We start from the raw sequence: 19,866 nt of genomic DNA, 5'->3' as shown, positions 1-19,866 counted from the left end.
TTGGGCAATCCTCAATGTTGCGTAAGAGTGAGACGTCATTGAAAAACTCCCTCCCCTGTTTAGCCGACGAAAATGAAAATCTTAAAACATTAATAACTCACGATCTAAACCATCCCGTCTAATGATGAAAAAAGACCCTGTGTTAGACGGCCCTCCGCGGCCCAGTCGCTAGTCGCAATAGATTTATTCTTACCTCCCGTTGTTGTCGATCGACTCTAGAGTGGTGTGGCTATTGTTAGCTGCTACACACACACACACATTCACAACAACATCCGGTCCGTCGGTAAAAGTGGTCCGTGTTTATAAATCGAATGGGCGCTATAATGTAATGGATTAAATAACCCCGGGCAATTAAAGTGTTTTAAGGTACAGATATGATGGGGATACAAACACTCCAAGGTCTTGCAAATTAACGCTTAGCCAGTTTAGCCTGTCTGAAGTGATACAATCACAGGGACACACAGCGCAAGGGTAATTCAGTGACAGTTGAGTTGACACAGGGAAATATCCTCAATTCACTCTCAAATACAATATGATGTGGTTAAGGTACAGATATGATGGGGATACAAACGCTCCAAGGTCTAACTTTGCAAATTAACCCATTCTGGGCGGGAACCCCTTTTGGTGTTAGCATTATGTTATGCTTTAGCTATTGAAAAATAGCAGATCTACAAGCTCATAGCGCGCCACCGAGTGGCGCGCTACGAGCTTGTAGGTCTGCTATTTTTGAAAAACCGAAGAATGACTGACATAGAAACATAGCTTTTTCAGAAAACTGTCAGGATGTAGAAGACATTTTTAGAATCTGATCTCAGGTCATAATGGGTTAAAGCTTAGCCACTTTAGCCTGTCTGAGGTGATAACATCTCAGGGACACACAGCGTAAAGTGTAATTCAGTGATAGTTGACACAGGGAAATATCCTCAATTCACTCTCAAATACGCTCTCGTTGATTGTCATCTAATCTTTGTGGCATTCGTTTTATTTTCCTGCAGTACGTGCAAAGCCCTGCTGCAGTGAGCGAGATAAGACGGATGAAAGTTAACCCGTTTTGGCCTGACCTCGAAATTAAAAAAAAAAATCTTCCAAATCCTCCAGTTTTCTGAAATAATAATAATTTTCACGATTTTTCAAAAATAGCAGATCTACAAGCTCGTAGCGCGCCACTGCTATTTTTCAATAGCTAAAGCATAACATAATGCTAACACCAAAAGGGGTTCCCGCCCAAAATGGGTTAATCACCTCTCGGAACAGTTTTTGACTTACAGATGGACGCGAGAGTGTTCGCATCATATAGAAACCTTGTATCTCCGTATTTCAACGTTGCCGCTGTCGGTGTTTTCTTCATAAATGAATGCCCTATACAATACACGATCATCGCGGTAGTGTGTCATGCAAAATGAGTGAAAGTAGACATTCTATAAGGTTACAATGCGTCACATCACAACGTGTTGTGAGCTTGTAGATCTGCTATTTGCTCTATTTACTTTATTTTGTATTAACGTGAAAACACGTGAAAACAGAGCTGCTACATTTACACACATTTTAAATCTGAGGCTTTTTTTGTATAGTATTTAAGTAGTTTTGAGAAAAAATGCTATTTGTCCCAAATTGACTGCAAAAGGTTGGTCAGAAAGCTTTATACCCTGTAACATAATGTATATAACGACGCAATGTGACATAGCTCTGTTTACACAATGCTGTACCCCCTCCAACTGTATATACTTTCCCCATTTTCAACAGTTTTTATTATATTTTGACACTTGCTTTGGCATTGTAAACGTATGTTTTCTCATGCCAAAAAAGCTAAATTGAATTGACTTGACTTGAATTGAATTGACTTGAATTGACTACCTGGTGAAGTTGAGGAAGTGAACATGCCGCGTATAGAGGAATGGCTGTGGGATTGTAGTGATGTTTTTCATAAGATCCACCTGCAAAACACACGGGCACACGCACACACACGCACACACACAAAAAGTATTAATTAAAAGTTATTATTCTAGACTGAAATGTGCAAACATACATTGAGAACTTAAAAGGCAATGCCGAATTAATTACCAATTATTGACTCTAGGAATCGCTCCAAACTCAAGCCAGTTAAAGATATTTTTTTATTAAACAACTGGGGATGCAGTGGCCAATGAGGAGGACACATCTATAATTGTGTTGTCAGCTTGGCCAGGCAGTGGCCACAGCCTGCTGGGATCCCCCGTCCGCGTGCCAGTACATCGCGTCATGGTGGAAAACCAAAACGGTTCATCCCTAATTATTACATTACACGGAGAAGGTAACCAAAAGCACATGTATGTCAGCTCCGGGTACCATAAAGTGTTATGTACTGTACTGTACATACTGTATGTACTGAAAGTGCTGTCCTGAACAAGGGCTTTCCAAAAAACAAACACATTGTTTCCTTAACAACCCTCTGCAAAAAAATAGCCAATCTACAAGCCCACAACACGTCGAACGTTGCGTTTTGAGCTTGTAGATCGAGTATTTTTTTACCCTTCATAACAAACGCAATAACCATGACCATGTGACCGCTTGCACCGTGCTCAAAATCATGTCTGAAACGTGATTTTTCTTTCCCCCTGGAATGTTTTGGCTCCAGTTGCACCTTGCGTTGATTCTTCCGATGGAGACTGACCTCATCAATGTTTTAACTTCCAGAGTCATGGCTGGACTGGACATAATACAATACTACTAATCTACTGTGTATACTAACTACAGCATCTCACAATAGGCCTATTCATCATCTGAGAACCCCCCTGGTGACATCACACATTTTCCAAAATGTCTGTTATGTGATTATTCGGTTATATTCTGTTCTGCTTTCCGTCTTTACAAAAACAAGCTTCCTGCGTGGCTTGAGGCTTCTCATGTTTTGCATGGAGAGAGAGAGAGAGAGAGGTCAGAAACATCTCCCTCGGGTGGGTTTTTTCTTTTTTTTGGCCAAGGATGTTCCTGTGATGACGGATGTGATGGAATGGGCTCCTGAAGTGAAGTCCTGTCGTTGTCCGTGTGCCAAATGTGTCAAACTACACCGGGTTTCTATGCAGGTTGCCATTTTCTACGCGTCAATGCCCCTTGCTTATTCATTGTATTTATTGGCGACTAAAGTGATGGAAAGTATTCCGTTTAATAAAGACAACCACAACCCGATGCCTTCAAAAGGCGACCGAGAGACTAAATAACAATACAGAATCTGTAGCCAATGCTTAATTGTTTCCAGAGGAATAGCTTATTCTATCACCATAACAATTATCTGGCAATAACATCACATGATCTCCAGCGATAGTATATTCAGTGAAGAAAAACAAAAAACATGGTAGAGGGATTACTGGAGAATACGGTACAGTATATATTACCAGCTAAAATCAGAACAATAAACTTTTAGAATGCATTTCAAATGTGTTCATTAGTAATGGCACCATGCTGATAATGACCGGTTCATGGTTATAAACACCGTACTGGTCTAACCTCTGCACCCTTTTTGAATAATATTAAAATACAGTGATATTTGTGTATGATCCATAGCTATGCACATGTTTTACTATGTTTTTTATTGCTATATTTTTGTGTCTTTGATTTGTTTTTGTATGTATTAATGCTGTAAAGTGCACAGAGACCCCTTGGGGTGATTTTGTACTATAAATAAAATAAACTGAAACTGAACTGAAACTGATATTTGATGTCATGTAATGCGCTGCAAACATATAGATCTGCTATTTCAAATTCTCCAAAATAACTTTTGTTATATTATTGTGAATACAATATTATCATCATAATTTCGAAATCAAGGAATTTGGTCAAACATATCAAGATATTAAAAAGAAAAATCCATATTGTCCAGACCTAGTAGGGATGACTGTGAATACCTCTGAGTTCCTCTCTGCTTCCTACTGTTGATGACCGTGGTTCAAAGTTCGACCCACATGATGTAATGATGCAGAGTTAGTTCAGTCAGGTATACTCGAGGGGTTAAAACTCATTCACCGCCACCAGGGGGCGCCAAAAGTCCCAGACCGCCACCATATATCTTTTATTTTATTTTATATATATATATATATATTTTTACCATGTTATAAAACACGAAAAACACGTCCTTGGCGCTCCAGGACATCATGAAAAAGAAGTTAAATAAGTCCTTGGCGACCATTGAGTTAATACGCTGCTTTACTATGTGAGTGTATACAGTGTTATGCAAGACCCATATGTCATACGCTGACATTGCAATCAGCTGAGCAATTGGGCAGGGTATTTAACCCATTTTGGGCGGGAACCCCTTTTGGTGTTTTAAACATCATCATCATCATCATCATACTATAATTCAGTCAATGTCTGTCTGAATGAATGAATGTGTGTCAGAAACACCGCCGTATCTCCTCACCACCTGCACCAATCGCTCCCACTTTTCACACAGGCATTGACCATAATAATATGGAGGTCTTAACGAAGCCCTTTTTTTTATTTTACACATTAATGATTAATAATGAATTTATTAGTGAATTAAAAACTCACCCAGGGCGCAGTACCCCCAGCGGCCACAAGGGGGGGGGGGGGGGGGGGGGGCAATATCTCACAACGGGTAAGGGCTAGTTGTTATAATTTAGCTATTGAAAAATAGCAGATCTACAAGCTCATGGCGCGCCACCGAGCTGCGCGCTACGAGCTTGTAGGTCTGCTATTTTTGAAAAACCGTGAAAATGTGGCACAAATGTTTGAATGTATATTCTTTCAGAGCGAACATTTTTGGGGGTCCTTGACATGAAACTGTTTGAGTACCACTGACATAGAAACATATGAGGTTTTTCAGATAACCGTCAGGATTTAGAAGGCATTTGTAGAATCGTCCTCGGGTCTAAATGGGTTCAGCTCACCTAAGTCTGCGTTCTTCCTGCGTTCCTAGTTGTTGTTATGCACAGTTTGCTCCCACTGCCTCCCCAGCACCAACACCACCACCACCACCACCACCCGGTGGGCTCTGCTATCGGTTCTGTTCCCCATGGGGGGGCTTGTTGTTATTGTATATGTATCTAATGTTTAACCATTCAGGCCTGACCTCGAAATCTAAAAAAAAAATCTTCTAAATCCTCCAGTTTTCTGAAATAAATATTTTCAAAAAAATTCAAAAATAGCAGACCTACAAGCTCGTAGCGGGGGGTTCCCGCCCAAAATGGGTTAATGATGACTGTCTAATTGTGCTGAGCAGGGAGAAAAATGGAGCAGAGCCGAACGCCAAGATGAGATATTATATCCACACTTTTGTCATTCTATAATAAATATCGGTTCAATCTATTTGTGAGTCATCTGAGAAAAGTGCTTCAATTCATGGCCATTCCCCACCATGAATATCAATTCCTTTACCACAGTTCTACACTTCACGTCAAGGATATGAAGGGTTACATTCCAAAGCTCAATTTATTGCCATTTCAGCAAAAACATTTTGAGGATCTTGTCCAGGGGTTCTTAACCTTTGCGACCACCAAAATAATCATATATGATCTGGGGACCCCCCACCCTGACAAGCACTTTTGTAAGAATTTTAGAAATTTAGTTTGACTCTGTTCCACAGATAAATATTGTGAAAATAGCAAATCTACAAGGTCACTCACCTCGCAATGTGGATATATTCACATTCTCTTAAATCATTTGACAATTTGGCCAATGTTTGACCAGTTTTTATTGTATAGTTTGATGGTTACTTTTGAATGGCTTTTCATTTTCTTTTCCTTTTTTGGTTAAAAAGAAGAAGTGAAAGTCCATAAATTGTCACTTCACTGTCACGTGGGGACCCCCCCCCCCCCCAAAGGAATCGGCCCCACAGGTTGAGAACCACTGATCAAGTCCGTAAAAGAATAATGACCTGAGACTCAGATGATCAGTCATCCTCTTTGAACAAAGCCATCATTTTTATTTTGATGTCACGCTATCATCATTTTCAGAGTTGCCTCTTTCCCGGCGGATTTCTAGCTGCTGTTGGAATGAAACGCTTCACATTCTGTACTCTTATAAGCACAAGCTAGATTACTCTTTAAATAGAAAACTTTTCCCCTCCTGGCTGAAATGACCAGCGCCGTCTGAATGTGCTGCTCTATAAACCGCGCGTTGGGCAGCTGTTACGTCACAGGCGGACTATTTGGACAGGAACACTAATATGTATACATGTTTATGTACACAAGTCAGTTTATCTGAGGGCCCAGTTAGATCTCGGGCTTCGTACCCCTCCTGCTCTTCTCTATAAACTCAGTACATTTCCACTCTCTCCGCTTCCACCACTTTCGCTCCGTCCTCCACGCAAATTATAAGCTGTCAAACTTTTCATTAGTGTCGTAGAATTCGACTCACCCCTGTGGCTCTCTCTCCTAAACACCGTCCACTGTAAAACCATGTAGTGTTAACATAGCTAGGAGAACGTACAAAAAGTTACAAATAATTGTGTGCAAATGTTTTGTTTTACTTAACAATTGCTTTTTAACACCCCTTGGGCCAGACCAATTTCACCCAGAGACTCCCCTCTGGGGGGGGTGTCTAGACCCCTAAACACATTGGGTGAGAGGGAGTGATTTAGGAGCGAGGGGAAGGCCCACACACCCTCTACTGTTCTGAACCAGCCCTCTGCTCTGTCTAGTGACCCCAACCCCCTTCCCCAACAGCCCCCTCCCCCCCTCCCCCCAAAACTCCCATTTACCAAGGGTGGGGAGGAGAGAGGGAACCAGAGAAGGAGAGCGGAGGATAGTCTGGGATTCCAGGCATACCTGAACCCCCCCCCCAACACACACACACACACACACACACACACACGCCTTTCCTGAACAAACTGCCCCCACGGCATGCTCGGGGCTCATCAGGGAGAAATGGAGGGAGAGTAAACCCACAGAACATTATTATGGCCATTGCCCCTGCAACTCAGTCAAATCTAAAGTGTTAAATTCACCACATGAACCCTAGCCTGCCTATTTTGGGGGGCGAATGTTGGTCGAAAATAGCCTCTAGATATATATATAGATAGATAGATAGATAGATAGATAGATCTAGATCTAGTTTGGTGTAGTGGTGAAAACTAGGGTTAAGACCCACCACCCACAAAATCATGTTTTTGTTTGGTTAATGTCTTTCTGGGGCTTTGCATGAAAATCCTGGTAGTTTCTCCAAAGCATTGATACTAACTGTATTGTGTTTTATGACAAATAATGATCTGGCCTACATACAGTTTGCACTCACTCACTGAATCGAGGTTTGACGCAGGTTAGACAGGGTGTGACATCACGTGCCAAACACCAGAGCCTCACTAAAACATCACTTTAAATCAATGAGGAAGTACGCAGGTACGTCGAGTTGAACTAAAACAAGTGCTCCCCTGTAACAAACTGTTACAGTCAATCAGCAAGTGGCCGGCTTGTTTGTTTTCATCGCGGTGCCTTTGATATTTCCGTGTGGATGTTTTCTGTGGATGCTCGTGTTCTGGTGGAGTTCGGGAGGATCAAATGTATACATGTGCATAAGCTCCTTTTATTATTTATTATTTATTTAGCAAAGAAAGGGTTACTGTACATGTCCTTTAGGGGTGTTTTGGCGTGGAGATAAAAACTATGCACACCGACACCACACCAGGGGACATCTGGACATGGACCGAGAGTGAAATGACCACTCCAGATTTTACTGTGTACTTGGTAGAGCTCTTTACGCCCGACAGCACCCGGGAACCGTACGGGTCGGTTCTGTGTTTTTGTTCATAATGACTTGGGCCGTGTCGGAACTCAGGTCTGTTTATCATTATGTGTAATACCTGAGTGGATCCAAAAAGACTTGTGACCGTGTGTGTGACCGTGTGTGATACCCGCAATATGCACTTGTTGATCAATTGTGCGTTCAGCACCATTTTTTGGGGGACCCGTGAAGAGCTCTAGTGCCAGAAAGATGCCAGAACATTCTTTGTAAGAATTAGGTAAAATATTATTTGGTCAATGGATAAATTAGAACAGATTTAACCAACTACACATTCCTTGCAGCCAAAGCAATTCTTCTTCTTCATTTGGACTGAATTATTTCATCTTGATTCAGAGCCAATTGGAATGGCTACAGTAGTAGGGTGTAGCTATTTGAAGACTTTGCTTGTGCTGACCAGAGCCAAACCGTTTTGAATGTTTGCATATCCTGTGGCTTAAAGTCACAGTCAGGCACACAAGGTTCAAGGCTGCAGTACATCCACATCCCATCTCTGGGAGGGCAGAAACAGAAACACACGTAAACAAGCAAACACAGAGTCGCTCTTTCTTTCTTTCTTTCATTCAAGACGAGCCTTTAACGTATCTGTTCTGACAAGCTACGGTTGCACAATTCATCAAAAACATTCTAAACCTTTAATTTAGTTTAGTTTCACAAAATATTTAAATGTGAAACTTGTCAATTCATTCTAAAATCTTAATTGGTCAGTTGTTGCACCGTGCCCTCATCTCCTCACCATTCATCCTCGCCCATCAGGCTCAATACAATCAGGGCATTTAGGCCAAAGATATACCTCATAAGCACAATGAACAACAAAGACACTAAGCAAATGTTAAAAACTAAAATCTGCATTAATCGTGATTCCAACATTTCCGTGCCGATGACGCCTTTCACAATTTATGTTAAAGTGTCAATCTGTACAACCCTCGACGACCCTCGATTATACTAACCGTAGGCGGGTGTTGTTTCCGTAGGAGACAAGACCATTCCGCGAAGGAGGGCGATCCAAAAATTCCCCCTCCATTCACTCCCGTTATAACCACGATCATTAGCAGCGTTTTTCTCTGAATCTTTTCTTCATGCGCGCCAGGATTGGCAATTAGGCGATTTTTGGACCTCAATGAAAAATCTTCGATGACCCGCAGTTAGCATGTTGGACAAGAAGGGAACTTTGTTGTTTGGAAACCCACGCAAAGGGCAGAGACTGTGGGCAAACCCATTAGCAGGCCACTCGGAGAGCCAACAGCCGGACGGTCCAGTGTGGTAGTCGCCAAGCCAGAACCAAAACTAATGTTAGGCTTTGTGTGTGTGTGTGTGTGTGTGTGTGTGTGTGTGTGTGTGTGTGTGTCTGCCTAAGTCAATATACTCATACAGAGACAAACAACGTGTGCGTGCGTGCGTGCGTGCGTGCGTGCGTGCGTGCGTGCGTGCGTGCGTGGGTGGGTGTGTGTGTGTATACTCATAGAGAGACAAACAACGTGTGTGTGTGTGTGTGTGTGTGTGTGCGTGCACATGTGTGTCTGTACACATACACAAGCATGTATACAGACTTTATACAGACTGTGTGTGACTGTCTGTATACATGCACGCGAGCGTGCGCACACATACACACACACACTGGACAGGCTTGCATGAAGCCGTTTACAGAGATGTTTTATATCCTGGGAATTAATCTAAAAGTGTTCTGTCTTGATCAGCGCAGCCAGCCTTTCAGAGTCTGACGAATGGGTAAACACATTAGCATAGCATAATTAACATCTAATCAAATCGCTTGGTAATGGTAATGCATGTTTAGCATGCGCTGCTGCTGCTGACCATTCAATAGTAGTTTACAATAACTTACGCCTAAAGCAGGGGTGGGCAACTTTGACAATGGAGAGGGCCACTATATTTCCACACTCACTGCAGAGGGCCACATTGTCGTACACATACTGTCGTAGCAAAAATCTACAAGCTCAACACTGCGACGCGTTTTGAGCTTGTAGATCAGCTATTTTTGCTATAGTTGAATTGATAGGTATAAAAAAGAGAATCCCGCACACTGTCTTCACTTAGGTTGGTTTTTATTGCAACGTTTCGGTCGTCAGACCTTCATCAGGCAACAGCCTGAAGTCTGCGGGATTCTCTTTTTTCTACCTATCAGTTCCTGCTATCCGACGCACCTGTCCTTTGTAGGTGTGCAGAAGGACTTTTCCGTATAGTTTGCTATAGTTGAATTGAAATCCAGAATAATCTTCTTTTTCATTTTTTTTATTTAAATCCTGAAAAGTAACATTTTTTTTAAATTTCCAATGCATTTAGTTATAGTTATGTTAACTTTATAAACTAAATACAAATATACATTGGACATAAAAAAAAGAAGACAATTAAATTGTAATACTAGTAACTAGCTGAAATCAATAATATATCAGTATTCTGATATTAACCTGAGGGCCACATTAAGTGAAGGTAGGGGCCACATGTTGCCTCCGGGCCGCCAGTTGCCAATGTATGGCCTAAAGTGCGCTTTGGGCACCGAGGCCAGCGTCTGTGGCGGATGTGGGCCATAACTGCATTACTCCCACACAGTCACTCACTTCCTTCACCAACAGTCATTAAGACATGCGAATCCCTTGACTCCTTCAAAACCGCTCTCAAAGGGCACCTACGGACGGCCGCAATTCGAAACTGGCCCCCGTAAAATCTGAATCCCCCCCCCCCCCCCCCCCCCCCTTTTTCCCTCACTGTATATGTTTCTTTTCCCTTTTTACCTCCATTATGATGAATTCCTGTTCTGTTCTTTGTCTATATAGAAGTGTCTATTTGTACGTCTCTAAATGTTTTGATGAATTGAACATGGTGGACCCTGTTGTAAACAAGTGTAATGCTTAATTGGGTCGTCCACTCACAGCCTTTATATTGAGTTTGTGCTCGAAATGTACTGTAATTCTGCAAACTGTTAATAAATATTTCAATCAATCAATGCACACGGACCTGGTCCTACTACAGCAAATGTGTCAGGATTCATGGGAGATGTCTTTCACAGAGGCATTACACGTGCACGGCTAAATACACAGTGATGTGTAAAAAAAAAGAAGGACCTGCCAGTATACATTTTCACACTCTCAGAGTTAAATGACAAGGCCAGATCACTGGACACAGTCTCTCAGCACAAACGTAGAGCAGTGGTTCAATTTGGGGGTGAAATTAATATGTATTTGGCACCAGAAAACAGGTTGTGCCAGGGTCCCCAATAGACAACGCTCACGAGCGGCAGGTTTGAAGGTTTACAGTCGTTAAACACATATATTAAGTCATGGAGCTGGACAACTCTCAACGGCCCCTGGGAGTCCCCAGACCCCACTTTGTGGTTAGTCGGCAGTGTCGACTAACCATGCTCTCCTTTCAGCTGGAAAACAAAGTTTTATTTACCAACTTTACTAAACAATATCTGTTCCAGAAATAGTGGAAGAAATAGACAAGATGGGAGATTAAGTGTTTTAATTCCTCAACACACTGAAACTTCGAAGCTTCGTCCGTGTTGGCATTTGCATTGGCATTTCCACTGGCACAGGCTGGCATTTGTTTGTGTCTCGAAGGGCTGCGGTCTATTAAACGAAAGCAGCTCTAGCCTGCACTCATGTCATAAAATAAAATAAAAATGAACGGGAGATCCTCCAAGTTCTGACTTGTTCTCAGACCAAATAAAAGTCAAACATGCTGCAAGTGCTCCTGCTACTATTGTGTCCAATGTCCACAGGCAGTTAAATACTCAAAACAACAATGAACAAGAAAAAGTTCATTCAAACTTTGGACTTGCATGTATTACTCTGTATATAATTATACTGAGAATATTACATGTCTGCTTGGCTGCCTGTAGTTTAGCCTTTAACAGTGAGTCTCAACCTTTTTTGTTATTGAAAGGACAGCTATGTATTAGTCTATAGACCAACCGTTTGATTACATCGTTCGTAGCTATCCATCCTTTAGTTGGGGACCCCTGGAACCTCTTCAAGGACCCTTGGGGGTCCACGAACTCCATGTTGAGAACTAATGCCTTACATAGAGGTGTCAGTAGCATCGAAGGTAGGTGGTGTGGAACAGACTGTTATGATACTGTGTTTTATTATACTTGGCAGCCCCCTGAGCGTAAATGTGTAGAAGTGTATGATTACGTAACGTGCCTGGAAATGAACTGACTTTCCTTAGAGCCATATCATGAGCATCATGATAAACTAATCCAGTGTTTCCCCAACCTTCTTTCCTTGGAGCTCCCCTGCTTACATCGGAAGAAAGGTGACACCACCACAACTTGTGTTTTAACCTCTAGGGCTTAAGTTAACCACTACACTTATCATACGACGAATAGCTGATCTACAAGCTCACACTACGCCACGACTATTGTTTAACTATATAATGAATGACCCAAAAAATGCAATATATTATTATTATTATTATTATCATGATGTTCAAAATGTTTTGACTACCTCCAAAGTCCAAACAGACATGGCCTCAGAGTGAACACAGTGATCAACAATCATTTTGTATGTATTTGTTGCGAGCCGTTTGCCTTGGTGTAACCACAAAATGTTGAGGTATTTTTTACTTTACTTGAGTATGTCCAATTTTCAGTACTTCTACTCCACTACATCGATCTCAGAGGCACATTTTTACTAGTTACTTTGTAGATTTTGGTTATTATTACAAAACATACAGTAACCACTTCAGCCCTATACACATTTCGGCCATTTGAAAATAGCCAATCTACATGTAGATCTGCTATTTTCAAAAGATTATTACACATTTGCTAACTTGAATTCTGCTGATGATAATGCACACTTACTTTTGGGTACATAATTGAAGCCAAATTAGCCAATACTTTTGCACTTTCACCCAAGTGCATATTGAATTCCATACTTTTACTTGTAACAGAGTAATTCTACATTGCAGTATTGATGCTTGAGTACTGTTTCCCCACCACAGCCCGGCCTGCCTGCACCTCCATCTTACCTGCTCATGTTTGGTGAGGCGGGTTTTGTTGTGGATGTCCGACGACACCAGGTTGAACTGATGCTTCTCGGCCAACAACCGTAACAAGATGACCACCGTGCGACTGCCACACTTCCCCACGCGGTTGTACACCACCTGGCTAGGGAACGGCAACACCTATGTTCACCACACACACACACACACACACACACACACGCACACACACACGCACGCACGCACACGCACGCACACAGAAAGAAAGAAAGAGAAAGCAGAACAGAGTGGGATAATGAGACAGTGGAATGTGTCGAGCCAAAACAAACCGCAGGTGTTGCGTATTGGACTGTCGTGTGCACTGCTGTGTGTCATGTTGTTTTTATTCAGCGGCACCGCGGCTGAAACCAATTACTGCATGATGACGAGGAAGGAAAGCCAGAATATCACGCTGTCCCTTCCATTTATGTAGGCACACACAAAGAGGGAAAGCGGGAGGAAATACGTGCAGGAGTAAAAATCATTGGTAGTGTTGTGTTATTCGAGTCCTTGACTCGTCTCGAGTCCGCTCTCGAGTCCACATTTTCATTTACTCGGTCTCGTCTCGGACAAAGGGACTCGGGACTCTACCCCCACCAAGTCCACTCGAGTCACGAGTCACTACAATGCAAATTATTGTATATTATGAGGAGCCCATTCACATTAACATAATAAGAGAGCTGTCTGGCGCTTATAGACAGATGTCTTGTTAAGTAACGGAGTGTAGCTGACGCGCCTGCCTGCTCTCGTAGTGCTTTCTGTAGGCCTACCTATCAAATGAGAAAAAAAGGAAAACACTCTGACAGACTGCACCCCCCCCCCCCCCCCCCACTATTCATTGGATCTTCAGAGACCATTTCACTCTGGAGTCCACTGTGTACTTCCCTCAGCTGCTGCCCATTTGGCTAATAAGACTCCACATACAGTAGGCCTAGTAGCCTTTGAACATACACGCAGTCACGCACACACACATCCACTAACGTCCACAGACCACAGAGTATGGCTTACCTCCACTGAATTTCACTAGACAGATTACATGGTGGTTCAGCAACTTTAGCCTCCATGCACTATTGAAAAATCGTGTTGCACTTACACCCACAAATACACATCCACACACCTCATTAACTAGCGTAGGTATTAGTCAGAGATTCAATGGAAGCTTAAACTTTGCCTTGCTTTGAGCAGTTGGAGTAATTATAATAAATCTCTGTCTCTACGAGAGACGAGGAAAGGGAGGTTGTGCATGGACATGTTTATGGGCCGCGAGCCTCGTTTTGGTATGAAGATGACAAGACAAGAATTAACTCATTTGACAATCACCCCTAAAGGACATGCTAGCTATACAAAACTGTCCCTGTGAGAAGACGAATCCATACAAGGTTTTACGAGAACAACAGGGACAGATAATGGGAGACGGTGTCATGGTAAATGGTAAATGGTGCATTTATATAGCACCTTTATCCAAGGCGCTTTACATAGATTGTGCATTACATTCACCCATTCATACACCGATTGCGGCGGAAGCCATGCAAGGTACCAACCAGCACATCGGGAGCAATTTGGGGTTCAGTGTCTTGCCCAAGGACACTTCGACATGTAGACAGGAGAAGCCGGGATTCGAACCGCCGACCCATGGATCATTGGACGACCTGCTCTACCTCCTGAGCCACAGTCGCCCATGGTCAGCAGGAGATGGAGTAGAGGGGATTAAGGAATGGAAGAAAGTGAGACAATTTAGAGATCTGCAATATACTGGAGAGATTTTCTTTAGAACGAGAGATCTGCTCTGTTAGAGAAAGAAACAACCATTTCCTTAATCCATTTAGACCTGAGTACGATTCTACAAATGTCTTCTAAATCCTGACAGTTTTCTGAATAACCCTATGTTTCTATGTCAGTCGTTCTCAAACATTTTCATGTCAAGGCGCCACCCAGAAGCAAAGATTTGAGTTAAAAACGCTCTGAAAGAATACATATTCAAAGATTTGCGCCACATTTTCAAGACTTTTCAAAAATAGCAGACCTACAAGCTCGTAGCGCGGCACTCGGTGCCGCGCTATGAGCTTGTAGATCTGCTATTTTTCAATAGCTAAAGTATAACATAATGCTATAAACACCAAAAGGGGTTCCCGCCCAGAATGGGTTAAAAGAAAAAAAAAGAAAAACCCTCTCTCCTTAAATGAACCCTATTTTGTAAAGAATAATGGGGAGAAATGCTTCGGTGATAAATTACTGTCAAGTGTTCCTGTGCCTGGAATAGTGGCCGTGCTTGCTGATGTGGAATCCTGTATATCTGGCACACAATGTTGCCGTCAGGACTCCGGAGGAGTCGAGACGGATCTGCTGGCTGGCTTGCAGTCTGACTGGCAACACATGTGCAAAGAGTTAGTTTGGGACTTTGGGCTAATGCTTGACCCCTTTGATAGGCAGGTAAGTAGGTAAGTGACGGGGCTGACATGGACCCCCCCCCCCCCCCCCCAAAAAAAAATAGGGACGCCAGGTTGAAAGTGGTTAATGTGGGAAGAAATCCTGTTTTTGATTTGTATGTATTTTTGAAGCTTATACCTGCTCTCTGCATGTTTCCAAAGCATTACTGTAATTTTATAACTCATCTTCAGACTAGTATTCAGTCACTGAAAACTGGTCTGACGGGGCATGCAACCAGTGGTGGAAAGTAACTATACTACTAAGTATAATTTTGAGCTATTTGTACATTACTTGAGTATTTCAAGTTTCCAATACTTTTACGTCTACTGTACATCACAGATCCAAATATTGTGCTATTATTCCACTACATTTATTTGAAAACTTGAGTTACTAGTAACTTTGTAGATTTTAATCGCAACGCATTGTGAGCTTGTAGAGTACTTCTATATTGCAGTATTGGTACATTATTTTTACTTAAGTGTGAAGTGAGGGGCGCTCATCATTGTACATCATCATGACGTAAAATAGATACTATGCCTATTTGCTCAGACACTTTGACGTAACATTCTCCATTCATTGTTAATGGGAATTTAATGTTTGTGTAGGGCATATATAAACACATATAGGACGTGTGGAAACGTCATAGGGAATCGAACCGAGGGGTGCATACGACGTCTGTAGACGTCCTAGCGCATCGTCAATGATACCGGGTGAGAGAGGAATATTCTGAATTTTTTCCTTTTTTTTATTTGTCAGTTCACCTTTCGGCTACCGTATGCTACGCTCTGGGCTCATGTTAGTTTACCGTTGACTTAGCTGTTAGCGCGGCAGAAATAATGACTCGTCTCTCCTAATCCAGGGTGCTCTCCGTGGTGTTGAACTGATCGATATACTAGCGCTTCATTTCTGCTCCTCATCCGTCTCTCCCGCAAAATATGAACGCTTTTTGGATCATATATCGTATAAATTAAAACGATAGCAATATAAGCTAGCAATGTAAAGCAACATTTTTTAGCGGATTGTTTCCGGGTCGTGGGTTTCAGAGTAAAAGCGTCCATGTCTTTCCGGCACCCCAGAGCTACTATTTTGAAGGAATCCCGGCACCGATTGTGTTAATAGCTGAATATAGGAGGGGCTAAAATGTGAATACTTTAGGGCATGCATAAACAAGGTCACACACTGAACGCCAATCAGAGCCTCACTAAATGCAGCATTAGTCAATGAGGAAGTATGCAGAGACACACGAAACAAGCACTCCCCCCTAACCTGACACCACCATGTGTTCAGTGACTCAGTCACCGAGGAAGGCTTGTTGTCGTCGTTGCGGTACATTTGATTGTCTGTGGGTTAGGGTTTCTCTACATTCTGTAGGTCAAACATATGCATAATTCATACCAGGATATGGATCATTACTAAACGAGGGCAGAGATAGAGCAAAGAAAAAAAGGTGCTATAAACTAAGAGCCTTTAGGGACGTCTTTGCGGATGAAACATTTTAAAAGCCAGAATGTTTTTACCCAAGCTCAGCAAAAAAACAAAACAGTTAAGGCCTCGCTGGCTGTTTGCCAGAGCCAAGCAGAGAACAAAATGAGAAGATAAAGAGATAAAAAAATAAAAGCGATCGATGGATTTAATGCAGTGGTTCTCAGAGTGGGGCCCAGGGACCCTCAGGGTCAGACTCAAAAAAAGGTTTGAGAAGAAGGGTGCCATGTCTCGATGGGCACACGCGTCACTGCTTTATCAGGAGTACACTTCCTGCCCCCCCCCCCTCCCCTCCCCTCCTGGAAACACTGTAATACTTTTCAGGAAGTCATTAGTTGATAAAGCAGTTTGGCACAGGAAACCATGTTTCTGTTCAGTGGCTCCAGCTTTAAAGGCGAGGGATGGAGAATCATTAGCTGGTGAGATTAAACCGGCACGATTCAGCCTGGGTAGCTTTACAAAAGAATGATACCATGGTGGTGGTGGTGGTGGTGGTGGTGCTGGTGTGTGTGTGTGTGTGTGTGTGTGTGTGTGTGTGTGTGACTGTGTGTGTGTGTGTGTGTGTGTGTGTGTGTGTGTGTGTGTGTGTGTGACTGTGTGTGACTGTGTGTGTGTGTGTGTGTGTGTGTGTGTGTGTGTGTGTGTGTGTGTGTGTGTGTGTGTGTGTGTGTGTGTGTATATATACTCTGGAGGCATAAGGGCAGCAGCCACTGCCGAAATTGAGGCAAAGCAGCGGATGTGGGAGGAGTTCAGAGAATATTTATGTTTGCTAATATCACAATTTAACAATTAAATAAACAATAATTATGTTGACCACATTAACCGCGGTGTCCCTATTTTGGACAAAGTTTCCAAAAAAAGTAGTAAACTCAACGCATCATCACGCCATTTGTTCTAGATAAGGCATATAGTTCAACATTCCCGCACGTATCATTTGCAAAGTGTAATCACAGACTTCGTTCGTTTGTCAAACTAACGAGTCTGATGAAACACAAACACAATTTGTGGGAGGCCATTCCTCACTGACAGGATAACAAAATGACTGATTGAACAAATACAACTTCCAACAGTCGATTGTATCCTTACAAAATAATAACCTTGTAGAAAAAAACAAGAATAACTTTGCCTTGATGCTTATTTTTTGGGCATCAGTGTGTGTCCAACCCCCTGCTGGCATGGACAACACAACACTGAAACAGCAGCCTCACTATTTATGCTCTCGTCCTGTAGAATGCGCCGAGCTCAGGTTTCTGTTGCACACTGTCGGTATTATTTGTAATGTCTCTGCCTTGAGCGTGGATTATGTCGATATTCAATTCATTCTGTAAAAAATGCATTATGTAAGAGTTTCTTTTTTTCCACCAAGCATGGTCTCAGCCAGGCCTTGGCCGTGGCTCAGCGGTCCAGGCACCTTGGCCGGTAGTCCGAGTCTGGCAGTGTGCCGTGGGTTCGACTCCCGATCCCGACGGCCTTTACTGCATGTCACCCCCCCCCCCGCCCATCTCTCTCCCCCATTTCCTGTCAGCCTACTGTCTGTCCCTCTATAAAAAAAAGGTGAAAGCCGCAAAAAAAAAACAGAAAGGTCATCGCCATGTTGGCTTGTGGTGGAAATTATTATTATTTATGTCAAAATTAACCTTGCCACGGACATAAAAAAAATGGGTGGTCAATAATATTACATAAACACAAAGAGCTAGCCCTAAATTACCATAACAGGTCATTTGTACAGAGTTAAGGGTGTCCTTGCAAATAAAACATACATTTTGAGTACCACTACTACTAGTGGACTTTTTTTGTCCAGCTTTTAGTGTGTGTGTAAACACAAACCTTGTCCTAACACAAACATTAAATGCCATTGATAATGAATGGCCATTTTTACGTCATAGTGTAAACACAAACATTAAAAGCTGGACATAGGATGTGAATGGCCAGAATGAAATGATGCATGATGACGTATGATGATAAGAGCTTCATACGGGTGTGATTTTTAGATTTTTTTTGGTGGCCCTTTTATGCCTTTATTGATAGATTAGTGTGACATGAAAATGGGGGAGAGAGATAGGGGGGTGACGTGCAGCAAAAGTCCTAGGATTACCAGCCTAGGTGCCTGGACCCAGTGGCGTCAAATCCGGGAGTGCTTGAGGGCTGAAGCACCCACTGACACAATGGGCGTGTTCGGAAATAGCGCACTGAGCACACTGTGCAATGCAAACTAATAGCCGAGGGGGGGGGGCAGCCACTGCCGTTATAAGAACTATCTGCGCCTGCCTGGACCGCTAGGCCAGCCCGGGCCTACTAGCGGACCCTTAGTGTTCCATTAGTGTCATATATATTCTGAAGAAAACCTGGATACTTGGTATTCAGTAACTGGAAAATAAGAACTTAATGGTGTGTAAAAAAGAAAATCTAAAATGTGCCACGGACAAGACCAAGTCTTTGACACGGACACTATTTGTCCGTGTACAGACATATTGATCACACCTGGTCTCAGCTCTCCCAGGGTCCCAGAGTGCTGTGGTATTTGCAGCTCTGATGCCAGCCATCCAGGCTTGCAGCAGACATCGAGCAGAGGACTGGAACCGCACTTTTGAGGCGCTCAAGTCTCACGCTCCCTACACCGCTATGAGCGCTCTCCCTGCTCTTCTTTGATTCTTTTTCTCAATCTCCTTTTCTTTCAAGCACCCCCGCCCTGTATTTATACCATGTACCAACCCACAGACAATCAGCCACACTAATCATTTTTTCTTTCTTTTTTTTTTTTTTTTTTTTTACAAATTGAACTTTCAGTTCAATGTCATTTTAAAGGAGCACGTCGCTCATTTTAAACCTTCATTATTGATCCTCACTAATGTTCATTATAAGATGGGATCAGTCCCCTCCTTTTTTCCCCAACAATCTACAATCTACAAGCTCAATTGTAGAGCTTGTAGATTTGCTACAGTATCTTTGCCAAATACAGTATGTTGGCTCATTATGACATGCCTAGAATTGGGACATTACACTTTAGCCCAGGGTTCATGTGTTTAACAACATCATCAATCATCACCATTGAGACCGACCAGAATATAGTTTGAGGTTTTACACCACTGTTTATGTGGTTCGACTGCAGTCCGCAAAACCTCTAATGGCAAGTTTGTGAATGTGTCCAAATCTGCCAAACATCAGGCATCACGCATCCTCCTCACACACAAACACACCCTCATCCTCCCTCCCTTCTATTGTGCT

At 42.6% G+C, this 19,866-nt stretch overlaps 1 protein-coding gene across 2 annotated transcripts in view; it reads right to left on the bottom strand.

The window, feature by feature from the left end:
• usta (uronyl 2-sulfotransferase a) overlaps nucleotides 1-19,866 on the bottom strand; it is a 110,588-nt gene that overhangs the window by 23,754 nt on the left and 66,968 nt on the right. For both annotated transcript variants that reach the window (XM_079526976.1, XM_079526977.1), the window contains 2 exons: nucleotides 12,721-12,876; nucleotides 1,855-1,934 (listed from right to left, as the gene is read on the bottom strand). In XM_079526976.1, the coding sequence (XP_079383102.1) occupies nucleotides 1,855-1,934; nucleotides 12,721-12,876 (236 nt within the window). The remainder of the gene's footprint in view (nucleotides 1-1,854; nucleotides 1,935-12,720; nucleotides 12,877-19,866) is intronic.

The sequence above is a fragment of the Electrona antarctica genome (genome assembly GCF_951216825.1).
Source record: "Electrona antarctica genome assembly, chromosome: 17".
Classification (NCBI taxonomy): domain Eukaryota; kingdom Metazoa; phylum Chordata; class Actinopteri; order Myctophiformes; family Myctophidae; genus Electrona; species Electrona antarctica.
This window is presented reverse-complemented; position numbering and strand designations above follow the sequence as displayed.